The following is an 18,806-nucleotide window of genomic DNA, read 5'->3' on the forward strand; positions in this document are numbered from 1 at the left end:
GTGTGGGAGAAGACTACAAGCCCAGCCTGGCAACACGAACACACTGCCACACCCACAGCTATGCTTCTATCTTCCCAAACCATGGGAGCCTTTATTTGGGCAACTCCCAGCGTTCTGTGGAGTCAGGGTCATGATAGGCCAGGAGGAAGCCCAGACGAGTGGGTCAGTGGCACAGGTAGGACGCTGAAGGAACAGGAAGTCAGCCGGAAACCCCGGGGCTGGGTAAGTAGGAGAGAAGCAGCTAACTCCCTCACGTCTCCTGAACACGCTGCTGTGGCCACAGCTCAGAGCTGTCGGGGACGCGAGGCTGCAGGTGAGTGCTCACCTGCTCTGGTAGGTGCTGATGGTCACGTGCGTGGAGTGGGCCAGCCCTGAGGGAGTGTCCGCCTGATGAACGGTCCCTCTGGGAAAGTACAGCAAGTCTCCTGGCTAAAGGGAAAAAAAAGGGGGAAGGAGTTAGTAGGGAGGATATCTTCTCGTTCTTCTACAAAGGCTGTGAGTTTCAGTTCTGCATTCTAGAAACCTCTATGTGGTGATTCGAGCAGTGGTCTGCATGCCTTTCTCTGTGGTATCCACCTGTCTAGCTCTGCTGTGTCTGTGAACCTGTCACCATGAACCCCAATCCTGGAGAGGCTTCCAGAGCCTGAAGTCACTTTCTTTATTCATAAGCTGAGACCAGATACACCTGAGGCCACCCTGGGATCAAGGTGACAGCCTGTGCCTGGGAAGCCTGCTCCCGCCCTCCACACCCATCAAAGGGGGCAGTGAGGATAGGAGCTTTAGAGCCATACAGAGGCTACACTCACTGGCTGTTGGCCCCAGCAAATTACTTAACCTCCCGAGGCCTCAGTTCCTTTATGTGTAAAATGGAAGCAATCGCCCCAGATCTCACAGAATTATTTTGAGGATTAAAGGAAAAAAGTTCTTGGAGCTGCCTTCCCTGGCGGTCCAGTGGTTAAGACTCTGCACTTCCAATGCAGGGGCCGTGGGTTTGATCCCTGGTCGGGGAATTAAGATCCCACATGACGCACGCGCGGCACGGCCAAAAACAAAAAGCTCTTGGAGCAATGCTGGGCAAGTGGCTGTGGCTGTATTATAATTCTTATTTTACCTGCCAGTCCCTGACAGTCTGTGAACTCTTCCAAGCAGGGTCCATATCCATCTTGTATCCCTAGGGCCTAAACCACCTAAGCATCCAGAGGCTCAAAAGATGTCTGGAAGAATGGATGAAAAACCCTGTGACCCTTCATTTGAACCTGAACTCTATATGTAACTAAAGATCAGTCACTTCTTGGGCAGGTGAGCCTCCTCCACCCTGTCCTATTTCTTTCCCAAGCCACGGAACAGAAATATTTTCCCCAAATCACTACTGCCCTGGAGCTTCCTCCTCCCTAATCCCAACCAGAAAAAGAACATTCTGTATATAGCAGTTGCCTGAGCAGAGGACAGGGAATCTTGAGAGTCGCTTATCTGCTCTCTGCAGCCCTGTGAAGCCTTCTGTCTCACTGGTTAAGAGCATGGGCCCTGGAGAAAGAGCTCAAGAAATATCAGATTAAAAACACTTCTTTTTTTAATGTTAAGTACATACGTAAGTAATTATACATGTACTCATAAGAGCTACCCTGCCCTGGATAACACCAATCTGACAGGGAAACCAGTACTTCAAGTAAACAAATGCATTACTCATAATTACACGTATCGTCTGTGAGAGTCTGTGTGCCAGCCCTGTGACTGAGGCCCTCACGTACATATTTCATCCATCCATTCATTTATCCATCCCACAAACACCTGATTAACCCTTCCCTGCCCACCACCCATGCCAGGGACCTGTGCTAGGCACCGGGGGAGAGAGCACTGAACAAAACAAAGACCTGCCCTGATGCAGCACATTCCAGAAGAGAAAAACATTTGAGAAGGGAGAAGGTACACTAGACAATGAAAACATTCTAGTGGGGCAAGAAGGATAAAATAAAGCAGCAAATAAATAATGTCAAATGATGGCAAATGCAAAGAAGACAAAATAAGCAGAAGGAGGAGGAGGGGAATGATGTTGATGGAAGTGGGGGGTGGCGGGGTGTGTCTGGGATTAGAGGTGCTATTTTACCCAGGATGGTCCATTAAACCTCACTCTGCTAAGGTGACATTTCAGTAGAGACTTCAGGAAACGAGCAAGCCAGCCATGCAACGACCTGGGGAGAAAGGATTCCAGGCGGAGGGAAGAGCAAGTGCAAAGGTCCTGAGGCTGGAACGTGCCTGGCAGGTTGAGGGGCATCGGTTAGGCCAGTGTGTCAGGAAGGTAGTGAGTGAAGGTGGGAATGACGGGAGATGCAGTGAGCAGGCAGCAGAGGGGCCAGGTTACAGGGCCTTCTAGGCCATTTTAAGGACTTCGGCTTTTTTATAATGATAAGACAATTAGCCATTTGACATACCACTGTCCTGTTTCTGTTTATTCTGAAAGAACTAGAAAAGCTAATTTTTTTAACCAAGGAAAAAAATATTTCTGGCTTCAATCCAAAGGCTACATAAACCAGCAGCATAAAGCCTTGAGAAAAGGAGAATTGGGTATAAATGAGTTCCATTTTCATTGTCTTTAATTATTCCATTGATATTAATGCCTTTGAAAATATACACAATGGTAATGAATGTGGTACACTAGGATGTTGAAAAAAATTTTAAAGAAATTTTATTATAATTTTCCATTAATTAGATCATTAAAACTTACTGTGCTATCAATTTTCCATTTAAGTAATAAAGCATTGATTATTTTTTTAAAAAAAGGACTTTGGCTTTTATTCTGGGTTTAACAGAAAGACAGTAGAGGTCTGGGCAAAGGGTTCAGGGATCACAAAAGGATCACCATGGTTATGTCAGAAAAGTCTGCAAAGGGGACACTAGGTAGGAGGCTTCTGTATAAATCTATGTCCAAGGATTTTGCCCCAAACAAGCAGAAGAAGGGTGACACATTTGCAGGGAGGAGGAGGTTGGGGACAGGGTAGGACACGGGATTTTGGTTTGGGGAATATTAAATTTGCGGTATCTTTTACATTTCCAGGGAAGACATTAAATGGGCAGCTGGATTATGAGTCTAGAGTTTAGAGATGTGGGCTAGAGATCTAAAACAGCATTTAAAATACATCAGTGTAGAGGGTATCTGAAACCTTGGGAGGGGATGCTGATTGATCAAAGAAGTCCAGGAAATGAGCCCTGTACCCCAAATTAGAGAAGTAGGAAGACTGAGGACAAAACAGCGAAGGAGAATGAACAGGACAATCAGGAAGGTGGAGAGAGAACCAAGAGAAGGTTGCATCCCGGAAGCCAGTGGACAGGGTGGAAGTGACCCACTGTGTCAAATGCTGACGACAGGCAGACTAAGAGGGGACTAGGAGTTGACCGCTGTACTTGACAACGTGGAGGTACCCTTGAGAATATTTCTAGAGGAACAATGGGGAAGAAACCCTGCTAGAAAGGGTGCCCAACAGTGGGAGAGTAGAGGAAATGAAGACAGGCCATTATGGCAGGGTCTTCAAAAATGTCTACATCCTAATACCTGGCATCTGTGAATACTTAGGTTACACCGACAAGGGGAATTAAGGCTGCTGACAGGGGGATTATTCTGGATTATCCAGGCAGGCCCAATGTAATCACAAGGATCCTTAAAAGTGGAAGAGGGTAGGGCTTCCCTGGTGGCACAGCGGTTGAGAGTCCGCCTGCCGATGCAGGGGACACGGGTTCGTGCCCCGGTCCAGGAAGATCCCACATGCCACGGAGCGGCTGGGCCCGTGAGCCATGGCCGCTGAGCCTGCGCATCTGGAGCCTGTGCTCCGCACCGGGAGAGGCCATGACCGTGAGAGGCCCGCATACCCAAAAAAAAAAAAAAAAAAAAAAAAAAGATGTGGAAGAGGGTATTGGAAGAGAGAACCAGAGAGAGGGCAGCATGAGAAAGACCAAGCTCCATGTTGCTGGCTTTGATGTCGGAGGGAGGGGACATGAGCCAAGGGATGTGAGCAGCCTCCAGAAGCTGGAAAAGGCAAGGACACAAATTTTCCCCTAGAGCCTCCGGAACGAACACAGTCCTGCTGACACCTTGATTTCAGCCAAGTGAAACCCCTTTTGGACCTCTGAACTGCAGAACTACAAGATAATAAATTTGTGTTGTTTCAAGCCACAGTTTGTGCTAATTTGATAGGCAGCAATACATTGACATATAGCCATCACTTCCATGGAATTTCACTGTAAAGGCAGCATCAAAGTAATATTTTTAAATCTTTACAATCTACAAGATAAACATTATGATCTCCATTTTAATAAAGAAGAAACTGAGACAGAGATCAATAACTTGCCCAAGAACATGCAGCTCATAAGTGACAGCAGCTGAATTCAATTCAGGTTTGTCAGATCCCCAAGCCACAGAGGTGTCTTTCCATTATAGGGGTGGTCTTCACCCCAAGACCTCAGGTTTGGCAGACGTACAAGTCAGGCTGCCACTTGGGTAGGAAGGAAGAGGGGTGAGGAGGGCTCCAGACCGCTCATCATAGCCCCCAAGCCCACCCCCACCCAGAGTGACTCAGATCTTCGATTTCATACACTGGGCATTTATGCATGATTTCATTTGAAGAATTCCACTGATTAAAAACTCAATAGACATACAACTTGAAAATCCCCGCAGGACACAACGCTGTCTTTCTCCTTCCTGGAGACTCAGGAAGTCCCATCCCTCTGTGACCACCATGAAGCCTGACCTTCTCGAGCAGGGCAAGTAGCCAGATGTCAGCCTGGGTAACTCAGCCCTGGCCTCAGAGACCATGGACAGCTTAGTCTTTGGCTTAAAAATAATCAGCCAAGAGCAGGGTTGGCAAACTCTCTCTGTAAAGGGCCGGACAGTAAATATCTGTAGTTTGTGAGCCACATGGTCCCTGTGGCAAATAGCTGACTCTGCCCTAGACAGTACGTAAGGAATGAGTGTGGCTGTGTTTCCATCAACTTTATATACAAAAACGGGCAGCAGGCCAGATTTTTGGCCTATGGGCCATAGTTTGCTGATTGCTGACCAAGAGCATAAAAAAAAATAAGAAAGGTACCTTTATTGTTGTATTTATTCAAGTCCCCTATAACACAGGCACCCATCCTAAAAAGGGAGATTGTTTCTCCCAGTTATGGCAGGCAGGCAAAGATCTTAAAATCAAGAAAGAGCTATGAGGCCCTGAGTAGGAATTAGATACTAAGTATAACTTCAAGACACAAGAAATACAAAAACAATAACCATACGCAAGTCTATCAGTTTGGTTAGAATCTTCGGTATGGTTTAAATTACCTATTTTCTTATTACCACTGAAGGAAATTAAATCTTAAGTTTTGTAGGAAAAGGTATAAAATTGAATTATGCAGCTATTCTTATCCAAGATTTCTTCCTCAACAACCCCAGCTGCTGGGGATTGGCTGATTCCATCCAGCTAACTGCTCAAAGACACACTTTCTCAGCAGCAAGATGCCAGCGAACCAGCACGTGCTCGAGCCACCTGGCTTCCTGGGGAAGGCCTCCTCAAGGACTTTCGTGATGACTATTCTTCTGGGTACTATATGCAGGGGGAAGGGAGCGCAGAGAGTCTACTGCACAATCAGGAGGAAAAGGGGTCAGACTGGAATTTTACCAACAAAAAAAACTACTGGGTCCCTGGCCATGCTCTGCTCAAGCAGCCTACGACCCAGCGGTGACCACTGGCCATGCCTTCCACTTTTGCTCTAGAGAAGTCAGTGGTTACTGAATTCATAATTCATTCCTGTTGCACTTGGATTATATTTGGAGACAGGTGATTTGGAAAATGAACTTAACATTTCCTCAGCTCACTTCCGCAGCTACAAACAACCAAATGTCCTTTAAGAAGCCCCCCCCCGTGCTGGCTAGCTGGAATGAGAGCCACTTGCCCCCAGCCTCTTGGGTACATTTGCCGGGCATCATTACACAAACCTCAAACCAAACCTGTCTCAGGAGAGGCACCCACAAAAGCAGGCCCGTACCTTCAATGTGAACTCGTGTGCTGGCCTCCCGATCCTGTCCTCAGCCTCCAAGCTGTACTCCCGCGCCAAGGGCACCGTCGGGTGGTACAGGCGCCAGTGTTTCTCTCCCTCCAGCTGCAGGATGAAAACCTACAGAAAGCACAGGATCCCGGAGTGTCAGAGAGCCTCCAGACAACTCATGAGGCAAAGTGCTTCTAGAGTGTTAGCCCTCTCAGGGCTTAGATGAATCACAAATTTCAGATAAAAAAAATAATAAAAGATCACAGATACATTTCACTATACACTTAAAGTTGCCACTACTGGTATTCACTTTTAAAAACAGGTAATCGTGAAGTCTGACACTGGAGGGCTAGTCATTCTTTTCACTTTCATGAAAGCCAAGCTAAGTTCTTTATATCCCAATATCTATCCCACTATCTCATTCTTTTAAATCTTCCATCAGACAGCTGAATGCCCATAATCTCTGACGGAAAAGCCAAGCTTCAGATATTACTGAGTGTCTAAAATCCTGAATACTATCCTTGGCACACACAGGAAAATGTCAAGTTTTTTTATCCTTCATTCAACCAAAGATATTTTAAAGTTCTGTTAGAAATATATATTTTTTAATTAATTTATTTAATTTATTTATTTTTGGCTGCGTTGGGTCTTCACTGCTGCACGCGAGCTTTCTCTAGTTGCAGCGAGCTGGGGCCACTCTTCATTGTGGTGCGCAGGCTTATTGCAGTGGCTTCTCTTGTTGCGGAGCACAGGCACTAGGTGTGTGGGGTTCAGTAGTTGTGGCTCGCGGGCTTAGCTGCTCCGCGGCATGTGGGATCTTCCCAGACGAGGGCTCAAACCCTTGTCCCCTACATTGGCAGGTGGATTCTTAACAACTGTGCCACCGGGGAAGACCTATTAGAAATATTTTTTAAAAAATTTTTTTGGAAACTGTATTGATATCAAATTGCTCTCAAAGGAGGGGGAAAAAAGGGGTTTTTTACTAATAATTCTGTGTTCACACATTGTCTTGGTACAAAAATAAAACTATGAAATACCTAAGCCAAAGAGTTAACTCTTTTTGGCAGCCACATGAGAATGTAATCAACACTTGTCAAGGTGCCAGTGCTTAAGTGAAACCATGACCTTCATTCAAGCTGCCCCAAGATCTTCACAAATGGAAAAAATATATACTTTTGGTAGCTACAGAAAAAGGACAAAAGAAAGCAGATGTAAGAATTACTTAAGACCTCACCTTATTAAAGACCATATATTATAAAATTAAAGAAAAAGCCAATCACACTTTTCTGCAGAAAATTCAAAAAACACCTATTTCGGAGGAATGTGTGGCTCTTTATATTAGTAAATAAACAATCTCCCCTTTCTGAAGGAGCAGGAAACCAGTTTGATGGGATTAATTTTGGCCCAACATCCCAGTGACGGAGGTCAAGCTCTGCAGAGCCCGCACAGGAAGAGTTGGCAGAGACCCGGCCCGAGAGCTGAACTGAACCCTGACAACCCACTAACCCGGGCTGGCAGCAACTCGTCCTCCCGGAGCTGAGCAGTTTCCTCCCCGCCTCACCTCTACGTCATCATAATGGGGCGGCAGGCCCTGAGAACCCGCAGGGGTTATGTACACATTCGAGCCAACCAACGAGCCAAAGTAGCACTCCAGCTTCTCCTGGATCCTCCAAAGCTCATCCTTTAAAAAAAAAAAAAAAAAAAGGTGGAGGGGAAAGAGGTGAAAAACACATTAGAAACAAGGAATAAGTTCTTATGCGCTCAGCAAGTCTTTATCGCACCGCTATTATGTTCCAGACACCTGGAATTCAACGGTGCCCATGCCAGCACCTCTGTCCTCAGGACCCTCCCGTCCTCATGCAGAACAGTGCAGAGAAGAGGCAGCAGCAGACGAGACTGGAGAGGCAGGCAACAGGGAGTCATAGTATCTTAAGCAGGACAAGGACAGGATCCAATGCACATTTATAAAAGCTCACTCAGGCTGCGGTGTGGGGAATTGATTGTAGAAAAGCAAGAGAGAGCCATGGGGAAGCTACGAAGGCAGCAGCGTAGGCTGGGAGTGACCAGGGTGGTGGGCGAGGGAGAGAGAAGTAGAAAAGTCGAGATGCGCTCAGAAAGCAGCACTGACAGGACATGCTGATGGCTGGGGTATGGGAGTGGGGAGAATAAATCAGAGAAACATTCTTGGGTTTTTGACTGAGGCAGTTAGTCAGCTCCCAGTTCCACTGAAATGGGAAAGATTTGCTAAAGAACAAGCTTTCGGGGGGAGAAAAGAAAAGCCGTACATTAGAACTGTTAAGTGTGAGCTGCTAAGACCCCCGTGTGCTGGCTGGCTAAGTCTGAAGTTCTGGCAAGACGAAGAGCTAGGGGTTACATCTGGGAACTGCCTGCACAAAAGGGTACTTAGAGCAATGGGAGCAGAAATGATTACCTAGGAAGGGGGTACAGACAGCGAAGGGGTAAACAGGGTCAAGGAATGCTCCCTTTCTCCAGTCGCTAATCAGCTCTTCAGGGCCTAAGTCGAACTGAGGGGCCTAGAGAGGAGCCACACATCCCTGCAAGGAAGAAACCTGACTGTCCCAAGGCAGGTGAGAGAGGAGAGGCAGCAGTTAGGCCACGTAGGTATCGGCACTTCCTATGTGCCAGGCACTGTGTCCAAGTGCTTTACCTACTTCAGTTGTACAACCCTCCCGCCACCCTGTCTCATAGGGTGGGTCCTATCAATATCTTCAGTTTGCTGATGAGGAAACGGGCACGAGAACACACAGCCAATGAATGATGGAGCCAGGATTCAAATCCATGCAGCCTGGCTCCGGAGCCCATACCTTTAACCATGACTCTATATTGCCCCTCTAAGGAACTGCCTTAAAGAAGTCACCTACAAAGAACACTGAAGAGCCCCTTCAAGCACATGCATGTACAGTGCCTGCCACACACAAGACACTGAAACATCAGAAGTATTTGCTGGATAAACCAGTGACCACAGCTTGGGAGTCAATCCTACCACTGGAATGAAAAAAACAAAAACAAAAAACAAAAAAAAGCTACAGTATTAAAAATGCCAAGTGGGAAAGAATTGGGTCAGCATGAAAAAAGCTTTGGGAGACATCTTCATTATAGACCACTGAGCTTCTCTACTTACACATCTCAGGCAACACAGAAAGAATGATTTTATGGCATCTGAATAGCTCCAGAGAGTTAAGAGATCTCCCAAGCTGCCTAATTTATACCTGGGAGGGGCCAGCAGGACTTGGCCCTGTAATTACATTTATACAGTAACTGGAACCAGCTCTTCTCTCGCTCTTTCTCTCTGTCTCTGATGGCCTGAGAGGTGTCTCAGGACCATATGGGTGACTTTATGGCCCCCAACTCAAGCTTCCGGGTCTGTAATTAAGGAGTACATGTCTCTTTTCTTCTTAAAAGTTACTGAAGGGCTTCCCTCATGGCGCAGTGGTTAAGAATCCGCCTGCCAACACAGGGGACACAGGTTTGAGTCCTGGTCCGGGAAGACCCACATGCCGCGGAGCAACAAAGCCCGTGCACCACAAATACTGAGCCTGGGCTCTAGAGCCCGCGAGCCACAACTACTGAAGTCCGTGCGCCTAGAGCCCGTGCTCCACAGTAAGAGAAGCCACCGCAATGAGAAGCGTGCGCACCACAACGAAGAGTAGTCCCTGCTCGCCGCAACTAAAGAAAGCCCGCGCGCAGCAAGAGACCCAATGCAGCCAAAAATAAAATAAAATTAATTAATTAAAAAAAAAAAGTTACTGAAAACCCCATCATTTGTACAATTTTTCTCTCTCTCCCGGAAATAGAACCTTTAGCTTTTCAATCTGCCCAGTGTGGCCCACTAGAAAGGGATCTGGAGTCAAATCACCACCGACCAAGTTATAGGTAGAAGTCAGCTTCTTTATTTGCAAAGGAAGACTCCCACCCTAAGACTGTGGGAAACAGCATATTTATCTCAAAGCCTATTTACATTGCAAAGCAGCATACAACTGTTACGGCTTCACCAGCGCTGACTTTGGCACAAACAAGGCTCCTGAAATCTGTCTCCTTTGACTCATGACTCCCAACTATGTCTGGAGATGCCAAGGAGGACCCCAGAACAATGGGAAAGGGAAAGGGAAAGAGGAGGCTCCTCCTCTCTCCACTGACCTACCTGCAGGCTCAGGTGAACACAACAGCTAAGACCAGAAGCCCACACTCACACCTAAAGGTGAAAGCAAACATGCCAAAAGCCCTACTACATTTCAGTTAATATCTTTAGATATATGGTTAGGAAAATGCTTTAATTTTGGAATCAGAAGTCCTTACTCAGTAGCTATGGAAAAGTCACATCTGTGAACTCATTTTTTCCACATAAAATGGAGACCACAGTGATTGCCCCAATTATTTCAAATGTCTGTTGGAGGGTTCAAAAGTGAACACACGTAAATATCTGGTAAACTCATCTGGACTCTTCATACACAGATTACCCAAAGCAGATGGGGAACAACCCACCACTCTCTGGTTACCTCCTTACTCATTTCCAGACAAACTAGAATAATATAAACTGTGCACACGGTGTGACCTGATAAAGAAAGGGCTGACTGTCCACTCTGATAGACTCTCCATCTGGCCAATGAGGAACTGCCTCTATACTTTCTCTATCCTGATATCGACATATCCATTAGTAAACACACACACAACACTAAATCTGGTCATAATATAATACTTGGAACCCAGCTTCTAGTGTAAGAGGGTGAGCTCCTGAGGCTTAATAGATTTCTCAAGTCCTGGTGGTGGAAAAACCCAAGCAAAACAGGATGCATCCTAGTCTAGCCCGGGGTCTGAGTTGAGATGGGAAAGCTCATCCTTCCTGCTTTAATAAACATGGCTAGAGAGCTGAGTCAGCAGGGCAAAGGAAACACAGTCTTGGTCACTTGAAATTGGGGAAGAGGAACATGCAGCACTTAAGCAGCCGAGCAGAGAAGAGCCCAAGATGATTCTAAAGCACAAAAATGACAGCCACAGGGGACACCACACATATGCCAAACAGTAACTTTCTGCTGGTCTGTGAACAAATTACATGTAATCAACATCAGTGATCTTTTCTATTCATAGTTCTTAGGTGTCTGAAAACCACTCTTTTAAAAAAAGTGCTACTTCTAGCTAAGTGAAGAGTCAAGGACAAGCTCAGAGGGAAGTACCTCGGTGTCCATATTTTCCGAATACACATCATGACTTGGTCTGCAAGTGATTTATAAATTCCTTTTGGGTGCTAGGGACAAAAGGCTGGCATTCCAAGGACATTTCAACTGCTCGTGACTGCCTCACTCCCTTGGAATGAGTACTTGTACTGAAAAGTCTAAGAGTGCTTGTACTTTATCCAGAGTACAAATAGGTTCAGGATCCTGCAGACAAGAAAGGGAAAGGCATTCAACCGATGAGGGAGGCCTAATGGATCTAACAGGGCAACTCGAGTTCAGTCGTGAGAAGCATCACTGGTAACTGATGACAAAGCCCTAGGAGCCACCACGCAGCCAGAAGCCACCCGGTCAGTGTGGGACTTGGCGCGCTGCTCTCCTCCTCCTAAGCTGACACTTTGATTCAGCCACGGGTCACAGAGGGGCATTTCTGAATGGGGATAAACGTTACCTAAAACTCAGAATGGGCCCCCAGCTGCTCTGGGCCACCTGTCACATAAAGATCTCATGCCTCTAAGATCTCAGATTAGCTCATCCTAAGTCTACATTTTATAGACACAGAAACTGAGCACAGAGGAGGCAAATTATTTCTCAAATGTCAACCACTGACACAGAATAAATAAAAGGTTAGCCAGTCTTCCCGACGTGCAAATACAACCTACCCTCCACCTGCGAATGCCCCCCCAGCAGCAGTTCCAGGATCCTGCCCCTCAGTGCCAGGCGGGCTACTGTTAATAAGGGTGAAGTCTCTTTCTTAAACGTGCCTCTGGTGCCTATGTGGTCTGGTCGCTGCTCAGAAGCCTCTGCTTAGGTAGATGTAGGCAGGAGAGGGAGGTAACTTTAAGGAAAAAATGATCACCTTGACACTATCGTGCCTTAAGTTACAGTGAAGGGACAAGCCAAACAGAAATGTCTACCATGTGTCAAAACATAAACCAGCCCATGGAAACGCTCCTGGAGGTGTAACGTCACTTTAACAAACTTTATAAACCTGAAGTATAATTTAGTTTTTGCACCTCACCACGTCCAGCCTGAGTTGTTGCAGATTCTAACAGTTTAGCCAAAAGGGAACGTAAAGTCACAGAAGTTGTAATGCATGTGAAGACCAAACAGGTGCTACCTCTTCTCCAACTGGCAGCAGCCTAATCATCAGCAAAATAGATTTACCCCTGAGCTGATCTGTGGCCAAATGTTAGCACTTTAATACACGACAGGATTCTGCACTGGGGAGAACCTGTTACCTTAAATCTCTGAGGTTGGTGAAACTGAATTGTTGCCCTTTTCTGATCAAAATCTTTTCTCAGCTGAAGAAAGTGCACTTTGCCATCTTTATTTAAAACTTTCTTCTTCCCATTGACACACCGGCAGACATTTACGTCTCTTCCATAGTACATACCCCGGCTGCACAGACTCTTCAGATCTGAGAGCCTGAACAGGGACCGGTAATATGTGGCCAGCACAGGGTCATCTCTCTGGATAAGCAGGGGCTTCTGCTCCCAGAATTCCTTGAAAAAAGTCTCTGTCTTGACAGGTGAGATTAAACTTTCAAAGAGGCCACTGGGACTGTCAAGGTTCAAAGGGGAAGGCCCACCAGCTGCATCCAGCTTCACCTGCTTACAGGGAACAGGCCCCTCTTCCTTCCCATCCCCTGCAGGCTTCACTTTCTTTGGCATCGTTGTCTTCAAGACAAGGCAGTGATGAAACGCAAACCTGCCAAAAAGAAGAAAACACTCGTGTTTAGGCATCCCAGTGCCAGTGTCAGAGGATCTCATACACACAACTTGCATGACTATTAGACCTTTGTGCGAACTCTTCGTAAGCCAAGGCCATTTCTACCAGAATAAGATACAGCCTGAAGCCAACACCATTTCTTCCGAGATATGACTCAGCCTCAAACACTATGCAGATCACATATTCAAAGAAAGGAAGGCATGTTTTTCTTGTACACAGCACTAAGTCGTGGAATTCATCACTTATCGGAAGGTATAATTATCCCAAATTAAATGACTCAACTATCTCAGCAGTTCCTAGTCACAGTTTTTAGCCTGTGGCCATTGACACAGCAAAGTCGAAATCTTAAAGTTGGCTTTAATCAGCACCAGATCCCAAATCTAACTAGATGCACTCTGAGTTATAAATACTTGACTCAAGAACCACCAAGAGCTGCCCACGGCCAGGTGCTCCTCACCAAAGCACTACCGCCAGCTGCTGTCCTGGAGGCCACCTGGGCCAGAGGTGCCACCTGATGGCTGGGGCAAGAAGCTGCCTGCTCCTAGGTCCTTAAGCACCTGAATTGCCTCACTTCCAAACCTCAGCTTATTCCTAAAAACTGCCACTTTATCAGAAAAATTAAAATAAAGCAGAAAACTAACTGGGGGCTGAAAGTGAAGGGTAAAGATAGTTATATCTCAAGGCTTTTAAAAGCTCTACCTTTTTAACTAAAATAAGACATAACAAAATGGCAACGTCATTAACTTCTAACAAAGCTCTCCTCCCTCCAGCCTTCACGTGCACACACATCCCCTGGGCACCTAGGGCTCAGGCGGGACTTGAGATTCTGCATGTCTAACAAGCCCACAGGTAGTGACGCTACTGCTGGGCCACAGACCACACTTGAGTAGCAAGAGAATCGACTCCCCTGAGTATTGCCAAAGGTCTCTCAGAACTGCCTCAAACCACAACTGTCGTCACGTTTACAATGCAGGTGTCCTGCATCTGGAGTTCAAGAATGTATGAATTTAAATTATATGAATTTCCTGAAACTGCAAAATGCCATTTTAAAGTCAATTTTCTTTTCTGGGAAAGGGGGTAGGTCCATTGCTTTTACCAGATTTTTGAGAGTCCCCATCCCCAAAAAAGGTTAAGAACCACTGTGCTTATAAAAACCAATTTTTCCCAGAGACCAGTAACTTATTTATAAATGTTATGCTTTTCTATTTTGTTGGGCTATCAGAATTGCAAGCGCACTGTTTTCTGCTCTTTTGTCATTATAACTAAGCTGTATTTCAGCTACACTATAGACCGAGTAGAACTAATGGTCTGGCCTGGGAAGTAGGCACCCGAACAACGTGTTACACATTGCAACAACTAACTTACAAATTTATAATTGATAAATTCAGAATAAACCTAGAAAATAAATTTAGAATTAATCCCTCTGTCTAGTGTACCCAGCCCATTAGTCACTTAGTGGCCGTCTTGGTGATCAGATTGACTGTCCTAGTATCACAACGCTTGTCTTCCAGTGACCCTTATTTTACTTGATAATGATGGCCCCAAAGTTCAAGAGTAACGATGCTGGCAATTCGGATATTCTCTTACTGTGCCTAATTTATAAATTAAACTTTGTTATAGCTATCTGTGAATAGGGAAAAAGTACAGTAATATACAGACTTCAGTACCATCCATGATTTCAGGCATCCACTGGGTGTCTTGGGACGTTGTCAGCTGTGGATAAGGGGGCGCTACTGTTTAAAACTCTCTAGCGGCCTCATTTTAGCTTCTAAATGTTGTACCTACAAATAGCTCAGTTCCTTCAAAAGGTCCAGTGCTTTTGGCAGGAAACACAGGACCATGGTATAAAACTAATACAAATTGATACTAAAAGCTTGCATTGAAGGGGTAAGGGCTTAAGCTTTTTTCTTAAACTTTGGGAAAAAAACCTTTAATGTCTTAGGATATATCATCAATGAGACACATTTTCTGAAAATGTTTCTTATTCCTTTTAAGTTAAACAGACCAGTGTGCTTTCTCAACTGAAGAATCACAGCTTCAGTGAGACAAAGTACTGCTAGAACTTGGAGCCCAGAAGTGATGTAGAAATACAAGAGATACGAAAACAGATTCAGTAGACAGCATTGCTTGTGCAGAAAAGAGCCACCTGCTATCCTTTGAAAGGTCAGCATGTGGTGGATGTCAGGTCTGGGAACTCAGATTTCAGATGTGTTCCCACCACCATTAACTGAAAAGAGGGACTCACTGTGTCTAAGCTGTTTGGACAAACAATGCAAGTTATACTGAACACCCGCATTCCTTCTGGGTGTCTGGAATTTTGATACATGCCAGCCAAAAGGCCCTACATGATGAGCCCCCAATAAAAACCCTGGGCACTGAGTGTCTAATGAGCTTCCCTGGTTGGCAGCATTTCACACATGTTGTCACAACTAGCTGCTGCAGCAATGAAGCACTTGGTCTCCATCTGCTGTAATAAATCAGCTGTGAGTCCTAGCAAATCACTAACCCTGGGGATGGTGCTGGGGACCCGGGATACAATGCTCACATTTAACTGTTAAAAACTGTTAGGTTGCCTCAGAAGGTTTGCATAAATAAAGGTGTTTATTAATGGAAAAGTAATTTCAGTTCAGCTACACATTTCTTATCCCTTACAATTGGTCAGTTTAAAATTTATTTAAGGGATGGGAGCAGCAGGAAGATGCAAACAAAAGGCTTGTTTTCCTTAAGCACAGTATATGAATACAGTATAAGCATATTCACCAGGAAGTGTGGTGAAACAATGTGTGCAAAATACTTAAGCCAAAAATAAAATCACTTGAAGCATATTTCCCATCTACAATCAGTAACAAAATAAATCCCAACTGTGCATAACGAATGCTTTTGTTAGACTATGAATTTCACTACTTTTACTGCCAAAAGTTACATCATTTATTGTTTCTATGTGTTCATTTTGAAATGATCTGAGGCTCAGTTAATTGGAACCTAGCTTAGAGGTTATTAGGCAAACATACTATTTCTCTGATTCTCACACTGCCCATACTGTAAGACAACCATTCTTTTCAACAGCTTTTGGGAGGCTGAGAGGAGAACAGATGACATACTCCACCACATTAAAATTACAAAATAGTAAGCTGCATCACAATTTCAGAAACATTAAAAATTAAAAAAACAAAAAGTGTGTTTTGTAATGTTAAGAAATATAGGAACTAAACAAGAGAATGCTTTGTCTGGAAAAGTACAGCCAACACTAGCCTGCCTATGAATCTCACAGACCACCCAAACAGAAGTTAAGAGTAAATATTTTCATAAGCTACAGGGGAAAAAAAAAGCAAGCGTTTAAAAAGCAATTGTTTCCAACTTAAGTTGACCATAGCATTCAAATGTAAAAAGATTAAGTTAAAAGATTCAAGGTTCATATTTTACTAACTGCCCACAGATGAAAACCAGCAACTAATCTAAACAACTTTGAAGGATTTAACTCCACAAGAAAATCAATAGTGATACCCATTCTACAGGCAACAAATACAAACAAAGCCTTTATATTTTTAAGTGTCCTAACTTCCTTTTCTATGGTAATATTCACTGACCAGAAGTCTTAACACAGGGCAACTATCTGCACATTTTCAGAGCCTAGCACAGACCAGGGCACATAGGAGGTCCTCAATAAACATTTGCTGAATTTTTTCCCCTTTTCATCTTTTGTATACAATTTTAGAGGAAAAAATCTCAAAAGCCTTACATAAAACAGAGTTAGGAGAAAACAGATGGTTTGTTCAGTGGGGATTATTCTTCTGATGGCAGCTGTAGCTTGAGTATTCAACAGTATGGTCAGAGCTGAAAGGCACCTTAGCCATCAGAGGTCATTACCAACCAGGAGAGGGAGGTGTCTTTATAAGCTCCAGAGCTGTGTTTTACAAAGTGTAGTCAAATCACCAGGAAAGCTTGTTAGTATGCAAATTTATGGGCCCCATATCAAACCTACTGGACTAACACTTCTGGTGGCTGAGCCCAGAAATCTGCAGTAACACAGTTTAAAAAAAGTTAAAAAAGAAAATTAACAGTTCTCAGCAGAATTTTAGATCCACTAACATAGAGGAGGATCATAGGCAAACTCACCTCAGTTAAACGCACACAAACTGACAGAAATGATATATTGCCTGTAACAAGGTTGCCTAGGCTGACTTAAAACATTTCCTTTGGGCCCTCATTGATGTTTATCAGTTCAGAGAGGGAAAAGGGGTTCTCCTGTTGACCTAAAGCTGTGATTGGCACTTATCTTTTTAATTCCATTTTAGAAATAATGTACTGAACCTCATTAATGTATTTTAGTAACCCTGAGGTTACAAAGGATGAGGGCAGAGAGGCAAAACTATCCAAGCGATGGTGTTAGAAGGTGGATAAATCAGGCTTTTCCACTTAAAGATGAGCCCAGTGAAATCAAAGGCCCGGCGCCGAATTTACAGCTGATTACTGGAGTAATCAGAGCCTGCAACTCCCAGGCCAATACTTCCTGAAAACACAGTGAACAACCTAGTCTCATTAACCTGATGGACGACCCAACAGTCGAGCAGCCGTTCTAGAAATATTCGGTGACAAATGAAAGAAAGGGAGGGTAGGCTGTCATTTTAAAGTTACGGTGGGGAGAGAAAGACGCAGCTCTCCCGCCCGCACTTCAGGTTTTGCTGCTGTAAAGCCGGTCTCCTAGGCCCGCCCGGCCGCCCGGGAGGACAGCCCACGTGGCGCTCCCAGACAGCCAGCCGAGCGGGGCCAAGGCCTGCATCACCCTCCCTGCAAACCTCCAAACTTTCCGCGTGCTCTTCCCGTCTCAAGACCACCGGCCGAGCACGTGGTTACTCTTGGTGCCCAGGCCATCCGCAATCCTGGGCGGCACCACACCCAGCGTGTCCACTATTCCAGTGCCCGGGATCTTCGAGCGCGTCGGCGCGCGTCCCCCGTCCCGAAACCAACAGAGCCCGCCGGCCGCAGCCCGGCCGTACCGAAGCTCCCGGCCCGAGCCCTGCGGTCCCCCACCCCCCAACCCCGACCTTGCTCCACCCACACTCGCGCCTGGACGCCCGGAAGTTGAGCACCACCCCACATAGCAGTGGCGGCGACGGAGAGCCGAGACCGCTCCACTCACCGGGATCTGCGTGGTGCGCGCGGCCGCGAGCCAAGCGGGCGGCGGCGTGGGTTGGGGGCGGGGCGGCGCAGAACGGCGCGACGTGCGCACGCTCCGGCGGCCCCTCTTGCTGAGCGCCCTTCTCCACGCCCGCCGCCGGCCCGCAGCGGGTCGGAGGGGGCTTGCTTCTAGCTCCCGGATGCAGGGGTATGTTGGGAGGTCAAGCCCGCACATTTTTTTTCTCTGGTGCAAAAGGAAATAAATGAGGGTTTTTCTTGAATTGCGGCGGGATGAGGCTCAGGATTTGGGGACGTGCTCTAGTACCGCCCTGTTCCTTTAATGAATGGAGAAACTGAAGCCCGGAGTGAGTAAGTGAGCTGCCCAGGTTTAGGGAGCTAGCGGTCCAGGTTCTCCATCGCTGTCCTTTGGGGCTCTCTGCTACACTGTGCTGCTTTGTACTAAGTCAACTATAATTACTGTCGTGTTGCTCCCGGAGAGAGAATTAATCCTGATTTAAAAGGATGCTGGAAATTCTTGCTACTGTGCCTGTAGAAGAAAAGAGCAAAAGTAATTATTTGAGTAATTTCGGCCTAACCCTCTCTCCTTTTGACTCATTATCAGGACTTCTGGGTGGGGAGGCTGGCTGAAAGGAGTTGTCAGGGGATCAATTGCTCACCTCTGCTCTGGCCTGTGCGTTTCATAGCTCTGTACACAGGCAGAGGGGTCACAAAGAAAGTCCTTATTTCATTCTG

General features: G+C 45.8%; 1 protein-coding gene across 2 annotated transcripts in view; it reads right to left on the reverse strand.

The window, feature by feature from the left end:
- The window catches only part of RIOX2 (ribosomal oxygenase 2), a 26,804-nt gene extending 8,703 nt beyond the window's left edge, over positions 1–18,101 (reverse strand). Inside the window, exons 1-5 of one of the 2 annotated variants that reach the window (XM_007459877.1) lie at positions 18,076–18,101; positions 12,446–12,914; positions 7,577–7,696; positions 6,016–6,144; positions 326–429 (exon numbers count right to left, since the gene is read on the reverse strand). In XM_007459877.1, the coding sequence (XP_007459939.1) occupies positions 326–429; positions 6,016–6,144; positions 7,577–7,696; positions 12,446–12,877 (785 nt within the window). In that variant the 5' untranslated portion in view covers positions 12,878–12,914; positions 18,076–18,101. Of the gene's footprint in view, positions 1–325; positions 430–6,015; positions 6,145–7,576; positions 7,697–12,445; positions 12,992–18,075 lie in introns of those variants that run through there. The other variant, XM_007459876.1, reaches the window with a different exon arrangement.
- Positions 18,102–18,806: the final 705 nt, after the last annotated feature.

Source organism: Lipotes vexillifer, unplaced genomic scaffold, assembly GCF_000442215.2.
Source record: "Lipotes vexillifer unplaced genomic scaffold, Lipotes_vexillifer_v1.1 scaffold448, whole genome shotgun sequence".
NCBI classification, from domain to species: domain Eukaryota; kingdom Metazoa; phylum Chordata; class Mammalia; order Artiodactyla; family Lipotidae; genus Lipotes; species Lipotes vexillifer.